The 14,265-nt window shown below is 49.5% G+C and overlaps 5 protein-coding genes across 5 annotated transcripts; 3 read left to right on the plus strand and 2 right to left on the minus strand.

Moving 5' to 3' along the window:
* Nucleotides 1-455: 455 nt before the first annotated feature.
* PFICI_05859 (uncharacterized protein) lies at nucleotides 456-2,210 on the minus strand (the record flags this gene model as incomplete). The annotated part of the gene is made up of 7 exons (XM_007834440.1): nucleotides 456-813; nucleotides 877-1,076; nucleotides 1,135-1,181; nucleotides 1,232-1,336; nucleotides 1,394-1,540; nucleotides 1,609-2,052; nucleotides 2,108-2,210. 7 exons carry the CDS (start codon nucleotides 2,208-2,210, stop codon nucleotides 456-458), a joined length of 1,404 nt encoding a protein of 467 aa, XP_007832631.1.
* A 2,637-nt stretch (nucleotides 2,211-4,847) lies between these two features.
* PFICI_05860 (uncharacterized protein) lies at nucleotides 4,848-6,557 on the plus strand (the record flags this gene model as incomplete). Its single annotated transcript, XM_007834441.1, has 1 exon — nucleotides 4,848-6,557. The coding sequence occupies one exon, from the start codon at nucleotides 4,848-4,850 to the stop codon at nucleotides 6,555-6,557; it is 1,710 nt and encodes a 569-aa protein (XP_007832632.1).
* A 2,428-nt stretch (nucleotides 6,558-8,985) lies between these two features.
* PFICI_05861 (uncharacterized protein) lies at nucleotides 8,986-9,968 on the plus strand (the record flags this gene model as incomplete). Its single annotated transcript, XM_007834442.1, has 2 exons — nucleotides 8,986-9,082; nucleotides 9,172-9,968. The coding sequence occupies 2 exons, from the start codon at nucleotides 8,986-8,988 to the stop codon at nucleotides 9,966-9,968; spliced, it is 894 nt and encodes a 297-aa protein (XP_007832633.1).
* Nucleotides 9,969-10,189: 221 nt separating this feature from the next.
* On the minus strand, nucleotides 10,190-12,647 carry PFICI_05862 (uncharacterized protein; the record flags this gene model as incomplete). The annotated part of the gene is made up of 3 exons (XM_007834443.1): nucleotides 10,190-10,606; nucleotides 10,658-10,987; nucleotides 11,037-12,647. The coding sequence occupies 3 exons, from the start codon at nucleotides 12,645-12,647 to the stop codon at nucleotides 10,190-10,192; spliced, it is 2,358 nt and encodes a 785-aa protein (XP_007832634.1).
* Nucleotides 12,648-13,092: 445 nt separating this feature from the next.
* On the plus strand, nucleotides 13,093-14,103 carry PFICI_05863 (uncharacterized protein; the record flags this gene model as incomplete). The annotated part of the gene is made up of 1 exon (XM_007834444.1): nucleotides 13,093-14,103. One exon carries the CDS (start codon nucleotides 13,093-13,095, stop codon nucleotides 14,101-14,103), a length of 1,011 nt encoding a protein of 336 aa, XP_007832635.1.
* Nucleotides 14,104-14,265: the final 162 nt, after the last annotated feature.

Here is a 14,265-nt window from a genome sequence, read left to right on the forward strand (position 1 = left end):
GAAAACGAATTCCAGGAAGAGGGAAACGAAAATCATGAGTGATCATTATCTTCATACAGCAAGGATTTCGTAATGTGGGTCGTTAAATGCCAGGTACACGAAAACCGACGTGCCGTGATACCGCGGAATCATCTTTTCTGGCATCGCGTCTGTAGTTTCATAATCGAGTCGCGGCGCTGAGAACCGGATCACCAAGCAAGGTCTCCCGGTGTGAGAACAGGAAATCAGATTGAAAAGATAAGTGAGAAGAATATGGCCACTGGGGAAAAAAAAAAAAGTGTAAAGAGATCGCAGAAACCAAGACGTGGAGTCGTCGGTGAAACATGAGAGCTAAGAGTCCCAAAACGTAGATAATTGTGCCATAATTTGATTGACACGAGCGGAATAGTCCTTGTACGCGACAAGGACTAACGTGAAAACATCATGGAGTTGTACAGCGGGTGAGGACTTTGCAGTTAGCCCTTGTTGCGCTGCTGCTTCTTGTCCTTTTTGCGGTCGCGGACTCGCCTCTCCCAACAACTGTCTACACCAGATTCTAGGATTTCCAGGTCATCGTGGTGAATCTGGCCGATGATATGAACAACGGCATTGTGTTCAATGGTCACGTGTTTCGAGTAGTTGATGCGTGACTCTGGCGCGAGCTTCTCGATCCCCTGTAGTCCCTGGTTGAGTAGGAGCCGAATAGGCGGTACACCAAGCTGGGGCTCGCCGTTCAGCATCATTGGGGTTTGGTTCGGCGTATGGATGATACCGTGATTTACAGCCTTTATCCCGTGCTTTGTGCATCCCTGCCTTTTGTAAGTAGCAATTGGCCTTTGCCACAATATAGGTTAGCCATTTCAAAACGAAATATCTTAGTAAGCGTAATGTACTTACACACAAATACTGTTTCCGTTGCGAGCACCATTCTCCGTTCCATCAACTACAATAAAACGACGAATACCTTCATATAATAAAGTGCCGTTGATATTTCGTTGCCCGAACTCGCTGATAGATGTACCTGTCCCGACAGGATCCTTATTGTGTTTTGATAGCCGGCTATTGCCCATTGGTTCTGCCCACATGATCTTGAAGACCTTTGTCCTTGTCAGTTGGGTAAGTTAATGGATGAGAGTAACAGAGGGCGATACTCACTGTTCCAAATCTAAACTTTCTGGATGGCTCTACGACATATTGACTCACTAATTTGCTTTTAGCGACCATATACCAAGCTGTCTCTTTGATTGCTTACAGTTTTCATTGTAGGGCGAATCTTCCTCCAGCACATGGCTCCTCGAATGTTTCTGAGAGTAATGAGGCCGTGATGTGAGCTCAGATACTTGATCATCTTCTTCGGCTGAATACACATTCATGTCAGTGACTCATGAGAAAAAGCTGGGACATGCAATCTTACCAGGCGCATAAGGTCCCGATCCTGGTATGGCTGAGGATGATGATGATGAGGGCCCCACTGTTATGCCCCTTGAGTACATATCTGCAATATCTTGAAGACTCTGCGGAAGATCCGGTGCATAACCATCGTCTAACCTCCCGACATTTTCTGTGTATCCGAGGTCGGGTCAGTGGTCTGTGACCTTCTTGGGTGTGGTGGATCTTTACTTCACTCACGTGCACGAGGCGGCATTGGTGGCATCGCATAGGTTGCAGAGGACATGGTAGGCGTCGTTTGAGCCGATCCCGGCAGAAACTGCTGAGCCATGTCTTCGACACCCATACTAGCATGCTTCCCGCCAGGAGGAAGATCTTCATCCGCAATTGGCATATCATATCCAGAATCCCTTGCATCGCTACCACTATGCTTGCTAGATGAACCGATGGCGGGCTGCATGTCAGGATCCCTGCCTTTTCCCTTTGCATCTGATCTCGATGATCTGGAGCTTCTGCCATAACTCCGTGACGAGCCATATCCCAGGCCCTTGGCGTCGCTCTTGGACGATCTAGAGCTTTTGCCTCTGTCATGACCATAGTGGCTCGGTTCAGGCTGCTCTTCGGGATACCTAGACCTACTTTTGTGCTTGTAGTGGGTATCTTGGACATGTTGTCTAGTCGGTGCTACCATGAGTGTTACTATAAGCCTTGCAGGGTGATTTCGCAAGATCAATAATACCTTGGTTGAACTCTCCAGAGTCCAGGCTCCCCTCGGGTTGTTGGTAAGGGTCTGGGTAAGGGTTCATTGACAAGCTGTCGAAGCTCTGAGTAAAGTCCCCCATGGAGGGGGGCTGTCTAGGGACGCTGCTGATGTCTTCATCCCGATCTTCTTGGAACCAATTTCCTATCTCTGCAATTAGCGACCATGCTTGCATGACGTAGAAAGAGTGTTTGTTCATTGTACCTGACGAATCTTGACCCTCACGATGCCATTGGCCATTTGGAAGGAGACTCCATGCGCCCCAGTTTATGTCCGAACTGTCAATAGGAAAACTTGAAGACATGATAGCATTCCAACAGCATGCGTCATTCTCTTATTGGTGTTTGGGTGGGCGAAAATGGTGCTGCTGGCGCACTTCTTGGCCACAGCGCGTAAAGCAGCACAAGGGTGATTTATTGACCGACCCGGCTGCCTTGATTTGACAACAAGAGGTTGGTGTAGAAATGCGAGGACTATTTCACTGCGAATAATCGCATGCGGCTCTGCTAAACGCAACGCAACAGTAGACACTAGATGGAGCGAATGGAAGGGGTTGCATCCTATGTGGTTAAAAATGCGGAGTCCTAACCGAAAAGATCAGAGCAAACAGTCTAATTGGTGCGGAAATGTCCTCGTGATGGAACAAGGCGCGAGCTCATTGGAAAATGAAAAGTCCCAAGTAGGGGCAGCCGGAGTGATACACAACATGTGAGTCAGGCAGGGCCTGAGCGGTTGAGATTCCGTGAATTTAGCGAGAGCGTGCAACCAAACGCATCATGATACAAGGCCAGCTCAGCCTACATGACCGAGGTTCTCCGCTCGGACAAACTACACAGTGAGATACGGGTACCATGTGCCCATGTTCCTCTGCGGGTTCATCCCTCTTTTCGTCCCTGATATCGACTCGTCGCCGGGGGAGAGAATGCTCTATAATATGCAGAAAAAAAAAATACTGGAGCCCGGATTGCAGAAGACGGAACGACAGTCGATCGCTAACATCCGCCATGGGAAGGTCCGCTCCCATGTCACTATCTGTATCACCGGCCGCACATGGCGTGCAGGAGGAGGTGGGGATCTCGGGGCAAATCAGTATGAGGAAGCCATTGAAGGTGAGAGCTTCCAGTGATTTGGTTGGTTCCAGTCAACGTGGAAAGCATCGCCGCCTTTTGATGTGAAGGTGGTGGTGGTGGAATGGCCAAGAAATCTTCAGTCGTCCCAGTTGAGATAATCGATAGAAAAGAGTGTGAGTGGGCCATGATGCTATTTATTGACCATGCCTGGGTTTGGTACCCGTACATCGTGGCCAGGCAGTCGATTTGAGCTCGAGGCAGCGAAAGAAGATTGAGAGGTAAGAGGAGATGTTTGTCTTTTTTTTTTTTTTTCCCCCAATCCTGCGTCAGTCATTGAAGAGAGGACGGGAATCAGCCAAGGTCAAGGGCGAGACTCTCCATAGGCCCTGCCTGGTACATGAATATCCAGGGCTGTCGTCTTTCCACGCGGTAGGTTCGAACTAAGAACGGCAGCGATGTGGGGAGGAGACGGGCCGTTGACACGATCAGACCGGAGATGTGAAGGCCTTCGAGGTATACCAGGATATGGCTGCGACACCTCCTCGAGTGGTCAGTCACTGCTTCTCCTCCAACTCAGCGTGTCATGATTTTCCGACAGTCTGCCCTTTCTGGACCATTTGGTCTTGGGCTTCTGTGACGAGAGAAAGGGAGCGGAGTCGGATTGCCGACGTTTTCATCATCCGAACGGTGACAACCAAGACTTGACTACCACCGGCCTGTTTAGGCTAGTCCGCTGGAAAGACATGTGGGGGAAAAGAAACGTGTACACTAGTAAGGTACCTAAGCTCGCTACCTGGTAACTCATTTAGTGGATTCAAGGCAGGGTAGTGAGCAAGGTTTAGTGCATTGCAAGGTTGGTTTGACAATGGGAAACTTTTACCCAGACTCAATAAATTTACCAGTTGGCAAAGTGCATTTCTGCTCTTGGAAGTGCATCTCAAGTGAATACCACATCACAATTTTCTTGAGCTGTCAACGGATGGCAAGAAACCATTGTGATATCCTCGTCCATGATCCCACGGTGACGATTCCTCCGATCCTGAAATCCATCAATATCATGCCCGGCTAAAGCCCATTTCCCCCAAACCAGGCCGCGCAAGGCGAATAAATGTACGTTCGTATGTTGAAGTTCAATGGATCAACAACCCCTGTCTCTCTTTTTTTTTTTTCTTCTTTATTTTATTCATTCACGCGGCATCAGCGCGCCGCCGCGCAGTCTTCTCTTACCTACATGTCTTGCTTGGGTCCCATGTTTTTCCCAGGAAAACTTTGACTCTAAACATTGGTTCTTGATCAATGACCTGGCCCCCAAGACCCTGCAACGTCCAATGTCCACGACGCGGTTCCTTTCATTTGGCCTCGTGTTCTCATGATTATGGCTACCCCGAGCCAATCCTTTCTGAAACCTTGAGCTCCCAGCCTTCCACTGCCACGGCATTGGCATGGGCCATTTACCAGAGGACACGGCTTGGAACAACACATGTCATCCCAGCCGCAACAAATAGCAGCTGCCATGATCCATGGAGACCGTAACCATTTTCAAAAGCGCGGATGGGCCGTTCCAAGAGCCCCCCAATTCTCAAAAAACCATGACAACCCACGTCTTGAAGCATCGACACAATGATTATCTATTGGCATCCCGCGACACCATGGGCACTGTTCAAGACCATAGCGATCTCGTCGATCTATCATCGACAACCGTACTCCCTGCCATCGTGGAGTCTCCACCTTCACGTACGCCCTCGCCGTCATCGTCCAATACGACCATCGAGTCACGAGGCCGCGGCTCCTTAGTTGCCGGAATAGACGCCGCGAGGCTTCGCACTGCACTCTCTACTGCCAGCACAGTCACCTCCCAACGTCGCGATGCTCCAATCAGTACTACATTGCGCTCTTCCAGAGGTGGCGAAAGCTACGATTCGTATGAGGAGTCTGCATCTCAAATATCCGATCCAAGCACATCCGACGATATCGGAAGCCACGCGTCTGGTGAAGTCCTCATGGAGATGAAGAGACACTGGGAAACACTCAGCACACAAAGATTGGAAATCCGGAGACTATTGGACGATTTGCGAAGGGCACGAACACACATGAGAGCTCTGGCGCAAGCGAAAGACGACGCAGACCGTAAACTTGAACTTGCCCTTCGATCAGACCACTTCAACACGGACCGGGACACTTTAGAGCCATATCTTATTGCCATTAGAACGTCAAAGTTGAAATACCAAGCAGCAGAAACTACTGTTGACCAGCTAATCGATAATGTTGATGATGCCATATTCGAGGCAGATATTATTGAAGGACGCTTCTACAATAGGCTTAGTCGTCGAAATCTGGAGGCCGATATTCCTGGACCAGTCAATGAATCTCAGGGGAAGCATCAAGTACCCTCGAGAATGTCACTTCGTGGCATCAGTCCCGACCGCAGTGAAGATTTACACCCTTCGTACGAAAGGCTGAGAGAAGTCTATGGAGATTTACAACTTGCAAAGGAGTACTGCAGTAATCTTGGATATAAGCACACGGTTGTGCAATCAGAAGACCACGATCTGCTAGGACCAGACGAACTAGAATTTCTCGATGACTTTGAGGATAGTCTTGCAAAAGCAAAATCCGATGTTCAGACATGGTCCCAGAAATTCGAGGAACTTCGAGCCGAATGTGCGGCGAAAAATCTCATCCCAAAGAGCTCGCCATTTTTCGAAGACGGTCGAGATGGTGATTACCATGAACCTCATGTCTTCGTCCCTGATGATATATCTCTCGATGATTGTTTGGTAGATGAAAGCACATTATCTCACTCTCAATATTCCCTGCTTGTCACAAATCCCAAGCATGTGCTCAACAAACCGCTTCCTCTGACCTCCCAGGGCGCCCTTGAGCAAGCACTGATGCTTCCACTTAATACATCCGGTCGCAACCAGGCTATTCAGGAAGCAATGCATGAGCATTCTATAGCAACATTGCTACATGACGCAATTCCAGAGGACAAAACCGACTATATCAATAGGTGGCTCTTACAGAAATTGAGAATTTCCCCCATGGAGGTCCAAGTACTCAGTTTGACATTTCGAAAAATCTTAAAAATACTGGATTATAATCGATGGCAGCGCGATGTTTTGAGCTTCTGGCCACGAGACATAGACAGACAGCCTGTACAAGGTGACATTACCATCACAACTCATATCAGGCACGAGTTTGAGACTTTGTCCAATCCCTCGGACAAACGGGAGGAATCACGCTCGCAGGCAAGGTCTCAGGCAGCTAGTGAGCCACTGTTGCGACCGGCCGACATTTATGATGATTGGGAGTATCTCAACAATCTCCGCGATGACGGCCAATCCGAAGGAGCCCTCTGAAATCGCCATCGCCTTAGCAGAGGGTGTAATGTCAGCATTGAACTATTATAATGCTTCTGTTGGAACAATTATCGACGCTGGCACGCTGGCACGCTTGTCATTCACTTTGTTCTTACTATATTTCCATTGCCGTCTTTGATTATATCCCATACTGTTGAGCAGTGCTCTTCATTACGTATTGCCTTCCTGCCAGATACCCATTCATATGTAGTTACTTAGATAGGGCGGCCAGCGAGAAATCTAGTATATTTATTTACTCATCTTTGTAGACGGGAGCCCACGTCCTGCTTTGGTAATTGTAAAATGGTATTCAAGTTTATGCTGCTTCCGCACAGGTTGATACTGTGTGATGGAGCCCGGAAAAGGAATCTGTTAGTTTCCCTGTGGCAGGGCAAAAATCGCAACGCGCCGGCCCGCGCGTCGTACACCACCATGGGCCAAGAACAGGGTGATGATAAGGCTGCGTATCATCTACGTTAAAAGCGGCGGTCTTCCCAGACCGGTGGCATCGCGTCGATTTGCGCTACTGCATGAGAAAGGTCGTGCCCCCCCTCATGCATGCATGCATGATCAGGCGTCACCAGACGGGCGCCTTGTGCGCACCCAAGCATCCTCGCCCATCTTAATTGCAGCGGTCCTTTTCATCTAATTCATCCAAAGTAGCAGCGAGTTCGGGTCTAATTCATCTCTCCGGTCCCTCGAGAATGATGACGGAGCCGGAGGAATCCGATCATCACGAAATGCGATGGGAAAGACTTTGCGAATCTAGGACTAGAAAAGTGAGGCGAGCCTTGCTGTTATTGGGCAGTATGGTACACATAGAGAGCCCTCTGTCAGGCTGCCATCAGCTTAATATGTATTGGCGAAGAGTCATATCTCGGAAACGGCCAATACAATGAGCTGAAATTAATGTCTACAGTACTTTCCATCAATGTGCTTGGCAATTTATATCGAGCTGTGACATATTTTATGGAGTAACAAAGATAAGAAGAGCCTATCGTGGCAGTATGCAAGGTCCTTTTGCTCAGTCGAATCCAGATCAGCGGGGGTAAAGGTGAGAAACAGATTTGTGTGTATAGCTTCACCGGTCCTCACCGAGCCTCACCGAAGTAGAGTGGGAATCGACTTCAGCCCTATTTGCGTGGGGGCGGCATTCGCGACACAACCTAGATGCAGACTAAGCAAGATCTGATCAGACGATTGCTACCCGTATACATCTATTTTTGAAAATAAACTCTTGTCAAACAAATGCAGGAACCCTGGATACCAAACATTTGGATGTGTGGGGACAACTCGCCCGACTATAGAGTACAACTAAGTCAATCCCCTGAACGAACAGTGATTTAGCGACTTGGATTTGCTTAGTGCTTATGTTATCAACTTCTCTCATATACTGCACGTTTTCAAGGTCACACTGGGCGTCTCGGGCCGAGCCATGGCTGCGTTTTTACTCTCTGGCATTAGTAGCCATTTGTTTCCCAAACCAACGAGTTTCTCTGCGCCCGAGTATTATGAGACTTGAATGTTCCTTATGTCTCAATAATATCCATATCAACCAAATGCTACTATAAATGGCGTATATATTGCTTATTATTATTAAGAATTTCCACTGTTTAGTCTAGCAAGGGAATTTTGCTTATCCTTCCTTGTGTATCCAATTTTTCTTATGAAGACCAAGTTTGTTTAATTATTGCAAATTCTCAATGTATTATATTGAAATCGTTTGGTGCATATGCTTTCATGTTTATTCATTCATTTGTTCTTGATATTACCCATCTCTCATGAGTTTTTTATCATTTTTGTAAGACATCCGTGCTGTAAGTCGGCACATTATAATGTGAATGAGCATACCTAGAAGTTGATGGGTAATATCATTGCAAAAAGTTACAAGTATCGATTCGCGAATCCTTACTCACGGGCTTGCTGCTTAGGTACACAATCGAGATCAAGACCATGAAAAGAAAGGTCCAGAGTGAGGCGGAGTTTCCCAAGACTAATGTCAAGATCTAAGAGTATATAGTTCATATCTATCTATGCATATAACAGCTACTTCGGCTTCAATTGATACTTAATTATGCCTTGTTAGCTAGCGCCTATCAAGCAAGAGCACGTCATTTAGGTTTGTCCCTGCGTTTCCCCAAGATTACCAAGTCAAGAGCCCCGCTTAAAATTCATATCGCAAGGCGAGCGCTTTCGATAAGATAAAATCTACCGTTGTGCTGCTAACAGTCAAGTCAGTCTACCCTCCTACATCGGCGGTCAGCGATTCAGCTTCAGACGACTGCAATTCTTTTTTTTTTGTTCCCACTCAGCTCTTGCCTCGGGCACTCTTCTCAATTCCAGAATCGACAGCTTGTATCCCCTCTCAGAAAGGAGAGAGAGACGCAACGACAGAGCTCCAAGCGATCAGCGGAGAGTGCGGGGCAGGATGGCGGACGCTGCTGAGGATATCACGGCCCAGGGTGGTGCCGTCTGGAAGGACCTCTTCTCTGGTGCGGTTGGAGGAATTGCACAAGTCCTGATTGGTAGGCCAAACCCCGGAAGAAAGCCCATGCATTGCGATTGAGCCCATGGGAGTGGCGAATGGACAGCAAATGCTCACGACAAGAGATAGGCCAGCCCTTTGACATTGTCAAAGTGCGTCTGCAGACCAGCACACAGTACAACGGAGCGCTCGATGCCGCCACTTCCATTTGGAAAAAGGAGGGCCCGCTCGCCTTCTACAAGGGCACTCTGACGCCGCTCCTGGGCATTGGCGCCTGCGTGTCGGTGCAGTTTGGCGGCTTCGGCTTCGCCAAGCGGTACTTTGAGGAGCGCAACGGCGGCCGCGACCTGAGCTACGCCCAGTACTACTACGCCGGCGCCTTTGCCGGTGTCGCCAACAGTGTCATTTCGGGCCCCATTGAGCACGTCCGTATCCGCCTGCAGACGCAGCCCCACGGTGCCGCCCGCCTCTACAGCGGACCGCTCGACTGTGTCCGCAAGCTGAGCGCCCATGAGGGCGTCATGCGCGGCCTCTACCGCGGCGAAGCCGTCACCATCATCCGTGAGGCCCAGGCCTATGGTGTGTGGTTCCTTGCTTTCGAGTACATGATGAACGCGCACGCCGCCCGCAACAAGATGGAGCGCAAGGAGATCCCCCCTTACATGGTCGCCTTCTATGGTGGTCTAGCCGGCGAGGCCCTCTGGCTGGGCTCGTACCCCTTTGACGTCATCAAGAGCAAGATGCAGACCGACGGCTTTGGCAGCACACAAAAGTACAAGAGCATGCGCGACTGCTTTGCCCAGACTTGGAAGGCCGAGGGTATGAGAGGTTTCTGGAAGGGCCTCGGACCCACGTTGCTTCGTGCCATGCCCGTGAGCGCGGGAACGTTTGCAACTGTCGAATTGACACTGCGTGCAATCAGCTAATTATAGTGCTTGGTTACTGCGATGGATGGATTACATTGTTGTAGACAGAAAATCACTTGGCCGACATGCTGTGCGGCATTGATGGGGGCGTTCACGGAAATTGGACATATTTTCATCTCTTGATAGACTTGAGGGCGCTTGAATGACACCACGTTTTCTGATATACTTGCGGTGCTTCTCTTCTAATGGACAGAGTTGTTTTCCTAATCTACTAGAATTGACTATACACTGTTCTCAACCCTGCACTGCAAGATGCGTCGAGCATTCGCGGGCTCCAGGGTCTCAATGTCCAATTCTTCAAGCACCTTCCTTGCTTCCGAGTTATCAGTGAAGATGCGGTCACTCGCCAGCTTCAAGGTGAGACCGCCATCACGGTCCAACGGAAGGCTTAGTAGCAGTGCGCCTTCTTGAAGTTGCGTCAAAGCTATAGACCCATCTGGTATATGTCTGTCTATCAGGGAGCAGATGGCCTGCAGGTCCCGTACAAACTGGTTCGCGCCGATAGTGGTGAAGCTGTGGCGGAGGAGAATACCCGACCACAACATCTCCTGTAGGCGTTCTAGTGCATCGCGCCATACTTTGCGGTACACAGTAGTGCTCAGTGCTGGTTCCAGGAAAGTGAGGTTTCGCTTTAGGATCTAGACCAGTATCAATATTTGCACCATTGCTTTGGGCGTCATACTACTTACCCTTAATGGTTCATCAAGCTCGGCGGTAATGCTGTACTGACTCGGGTCCGAGTCGACGTTAACGATGGACCATTGAGCTTTTGACAGGTATGGCCTGAAGGCGCTCTGATGCGACTCTGCAAGAGCATCAACGAGGAAAGCCTGAGCACGCTCTCTGCGTTTGCTATAGAACTTGACGGTCTCGTCAAAGATGGACCCGTTGGCGATCGAGTCGATCTCGGATGACGTCCTGTCTTTGACTTGGTCGTAGCTCATCCCACCAACAACGTTGGTCTGGTCATCTACTTGTCTCACGCGGGTCTTGAGTTCTTCCCATAATAGCATGAAGAACTGCAGCTGTTAGCCTCAAACTACTTGGAGTTTCTGATCCACGACTTACATGCTCATTTCCCCAGGCCTTCAATGTATTGATAATGTGGTCTGCGCTGCCCAAAACCTTGCAAAGTGTCTCCATACCGCCTGTGCCTTCGAGGGCGGCAAGTTGCTCCTTGGAAACACCTTGGAGCGTCCTCGCAACGCTTGACGTTAGTGTGGCATATGCTTCTAGGGAGTCCACAAGTCGAGCATGGTATTGGTCCAAAATCTCCTGTTGTATATCGATTAGGAAACGTGTCTTGTGCGGTAATCTCCTAACTCGCTGATACGAAGCAGTCACGGACTTGAGCAAATCCGTAACGCGAACAGCACCATATGTGGGCTTCATCTTGCCAGGCCCGCTGTAGTCATAATCGATGTTTCGCGCATCTGCCGAATTGATGATAGTGCGGAAGCGCTCCAATGCAAAGTCTTTCTCAGCCTGAAGCCAGTCTCTGAAGTGCTTGTCCAGAATCTCAGAGGCAAGGCCAGACCACCCATTCTGAGAGTCACCTCCGTCATAGTCAAATCTTGTCCGGAGAGTCTCGTCAAAAGTCATGAGCTGGTCCATGAGACTGCTAAGATATTGCGGGTTTTTGAGCCCGTGTTGAACAAGAGCTTCAACCTTTTGTCTCATAACAGGAAGTAGAGACGTCACAAGTGCGCAAGCGGGGTCGACATAAATGGATTGGTCTGCAGCCGTTGTGCCTTCGAAGCGAGGCTTCAAGGAATGACCGAGGTTCTCGCGGAAGAAGTCTTCCCATTTCTCAATCAGTTGAATGAAGCCCGGCACGCAGAAGGTGGCAAAAGCCTGTGGTGTGCTTGTTGGATTATCACCCATGAACTGAAATCGAAACCACTGCACAAAGGGCTTCACCATGACGTCAATGGGCAAAAGGCTCACAGCCTGATCTGAATAAATGATCTCGGGCATCTGAAGGTCGATCAACTTCTCGAAGCATTGTAGCCACTCCTCGTCCATCTCTGCTGTGACATCCACGTCGTGCGGCCAGTTGCGCTTCTTCAGAAGAGTTTCCATCTCTTGAGACATGGTCTTCTTCATCTCATCCCAGAGATTTTCCGTGATTCGCTCCACATGGTTAACCAGGTGTCCGGCAGCCTCATCCGCAGGGCCCTGCAGTTCACGCAGGCGGACGCTCAGCTGCTTCAACCGAGAATAGGGCTGCAAAGCTGCCTTTGGGCTGTCGGGCAGATGCGACCTGGCCTCCAATCTCATGTTTTCCACATCTTGTAGCAAAGACACGTACTGGTACGCCAGCTCGACCCTTTGCAATTGCTTCATAGGTCCCTCGAGCCGGCGAATCGCATCGTCTGGGGCGTCGGAGGCGGCGATGATTTGTAGACGAGTGTCGATGCTGTGCTGCAGCTCCTGGAACTCGTCGATTTGCCTGATTAAGCCGCCCTGGCGGTCCTCGGCAGAGCGGCGCACCTCCTCGAGCTCTTGTGTAGCATCGTCAAGTTGAGCTTGCAGCTGGCTCCGCTGAACTTCGATATTCGCTAGAAAACTGTCGAGGTTGTCCAGGTCGGTTGTGGATTGTAGCTTATCATCGAGGTAATCTTCTAACCGAATGTCTGGCTCCAGTGACTGAGCGCGACTCAGTGTGAGCGAATCCATTTTGAAATGTTTGAGAAAGAGACGATGTTCTCTTGTCCAAGCAGTTTCAAATTGTGACTGTCAGATGCGTAGTGGTAATTGCAAGCTCCATCAAGCTTCAGGAAACGACAATTCGTGGCATCATGCAGTACAGGTACCTAGAGCTGCAGGGGGACTCAAGGTACGTACTGCCATCCCACTTGCAGTCAAATCCTTGTAGCGAGGGTCTAGCTATGCTACATATGGTTGGAGTGCATTGCCATCCACCCAGAACTTCGGTCTATTTTATTTTTTTCGAATCTCTATCACTGATACTATAGAGCCTTTAGATGACAAAGGTCATCCAGTCTGGTTGGTTTATGTCTGGTTTCCATCGAAGATGCTTCGGAAATATGCACCTGAGTATTATACATAGTATGCAACTATCCCCTAGTCTCTTCTGATAGACCGCCCCACCTAGAGTTCGATGTCTCTCGCCTTTGCCTGGAAGACTTCTGCGCCGCAACATTCATCAGACAACTTCACTTGCTATCAGCAAAGTCGGGTCAAGATGGACAAATCCGAAATTCTCGCGTTCGCGCGCGAGTACTCGAGCAAAAATATCGACCTGTACGAACTTCTTGGTATCGATTCTCTTAAAGCAGCAGACGCCAACGAAGTCAAGCGCGCGTATCGAAAGCAATCCATTAAATACCACCCGGATAAGTTGGGCGATGACTTTGACCCAGACAAATGGCAACTACTCGAGCGCGGTCGCGATGTTCTCATGGACAAGGCCGCCAAGGATGCTTATGATGCTGCGCGTAGCGCGGCGCTTCGGGAACAAGAACGGAGGCAAGCCATGAACGCGAAGCGTAAGGCGGCGATAGAGGACCTCGAGGCTAGAGAACGAGGCGAGGTTCCCAAACGACTTAGAAAAGAGGAGGATACTGGTATGAGCGCTGCAGAAAGACAACAACTCAACCAGGAGGGTAATCGACGCTTGGAGATGCGCAGGCGACAAATGGCAGAGGCAGAGGAGAGGGAGCGGAAGGCCCAAGAGTTGGCAAACCTAGCAAAATCAGGGCAGAAGGAGCCTATCAATACCCCAGAAAACCCTGTTTCGAATTTGCAACAGAAAATCAGTCCAGACGACGAGGACGATCCTGAAATTGCTGCCATTCAGCAACGCATCCGAGAAGCACAGGAGAAGAAGGCTGCAAAGGCCGCGAGGAAGGCAGAGAAGGCAGCACGCAAGACAGGAGACAATGCACCAGTGCCATCAGATACCAGTGCACAGGCTCAAGAGAAACCCATGTCCAAACCTCCTGCTACGGAATCACAGGCTGACGAGAAGAAGAAGGTGCCAAAATTCTCGTTTACTAGTCCTTCTACGGCCTCGGCTGCCACCGCACCGAAAAACGACTGGGCCACCATGAAGGAGAGGCTAAAGGCTGCCCAAGCCGAACGAGAAAGGCGCAAAGCTGAGACTGCATAGTGTAGTAAGAAAGCCCCCTTCACATAAAATATGATACCCATTTGAGCTTTGCGGTGTAGAATCTCGAAGAGCTTGCCATTTTTGCTACAGATCATGAATACAGCAACAAACGGCGGCTAAATATTTCCCAACCGGACTTTCAATGACCTTGTTTTGGTCAAC

This window comes from Pestalotiopsis fici (genome assembly GCF_000516985.1).
Source record: "Pestalotiopsis fici W106-1 unplaced genomic scaffold PFICI_Scf_3, whole genome shotgun sequence".
Classification (NCBI taxonomy): Eukaryota; Fungi; Ascomycota; class Sordariomycetes; order Amphisphaeriales; family Sporocadaceae; genus Pestalotiopsis; species Pestalotiopsis fici.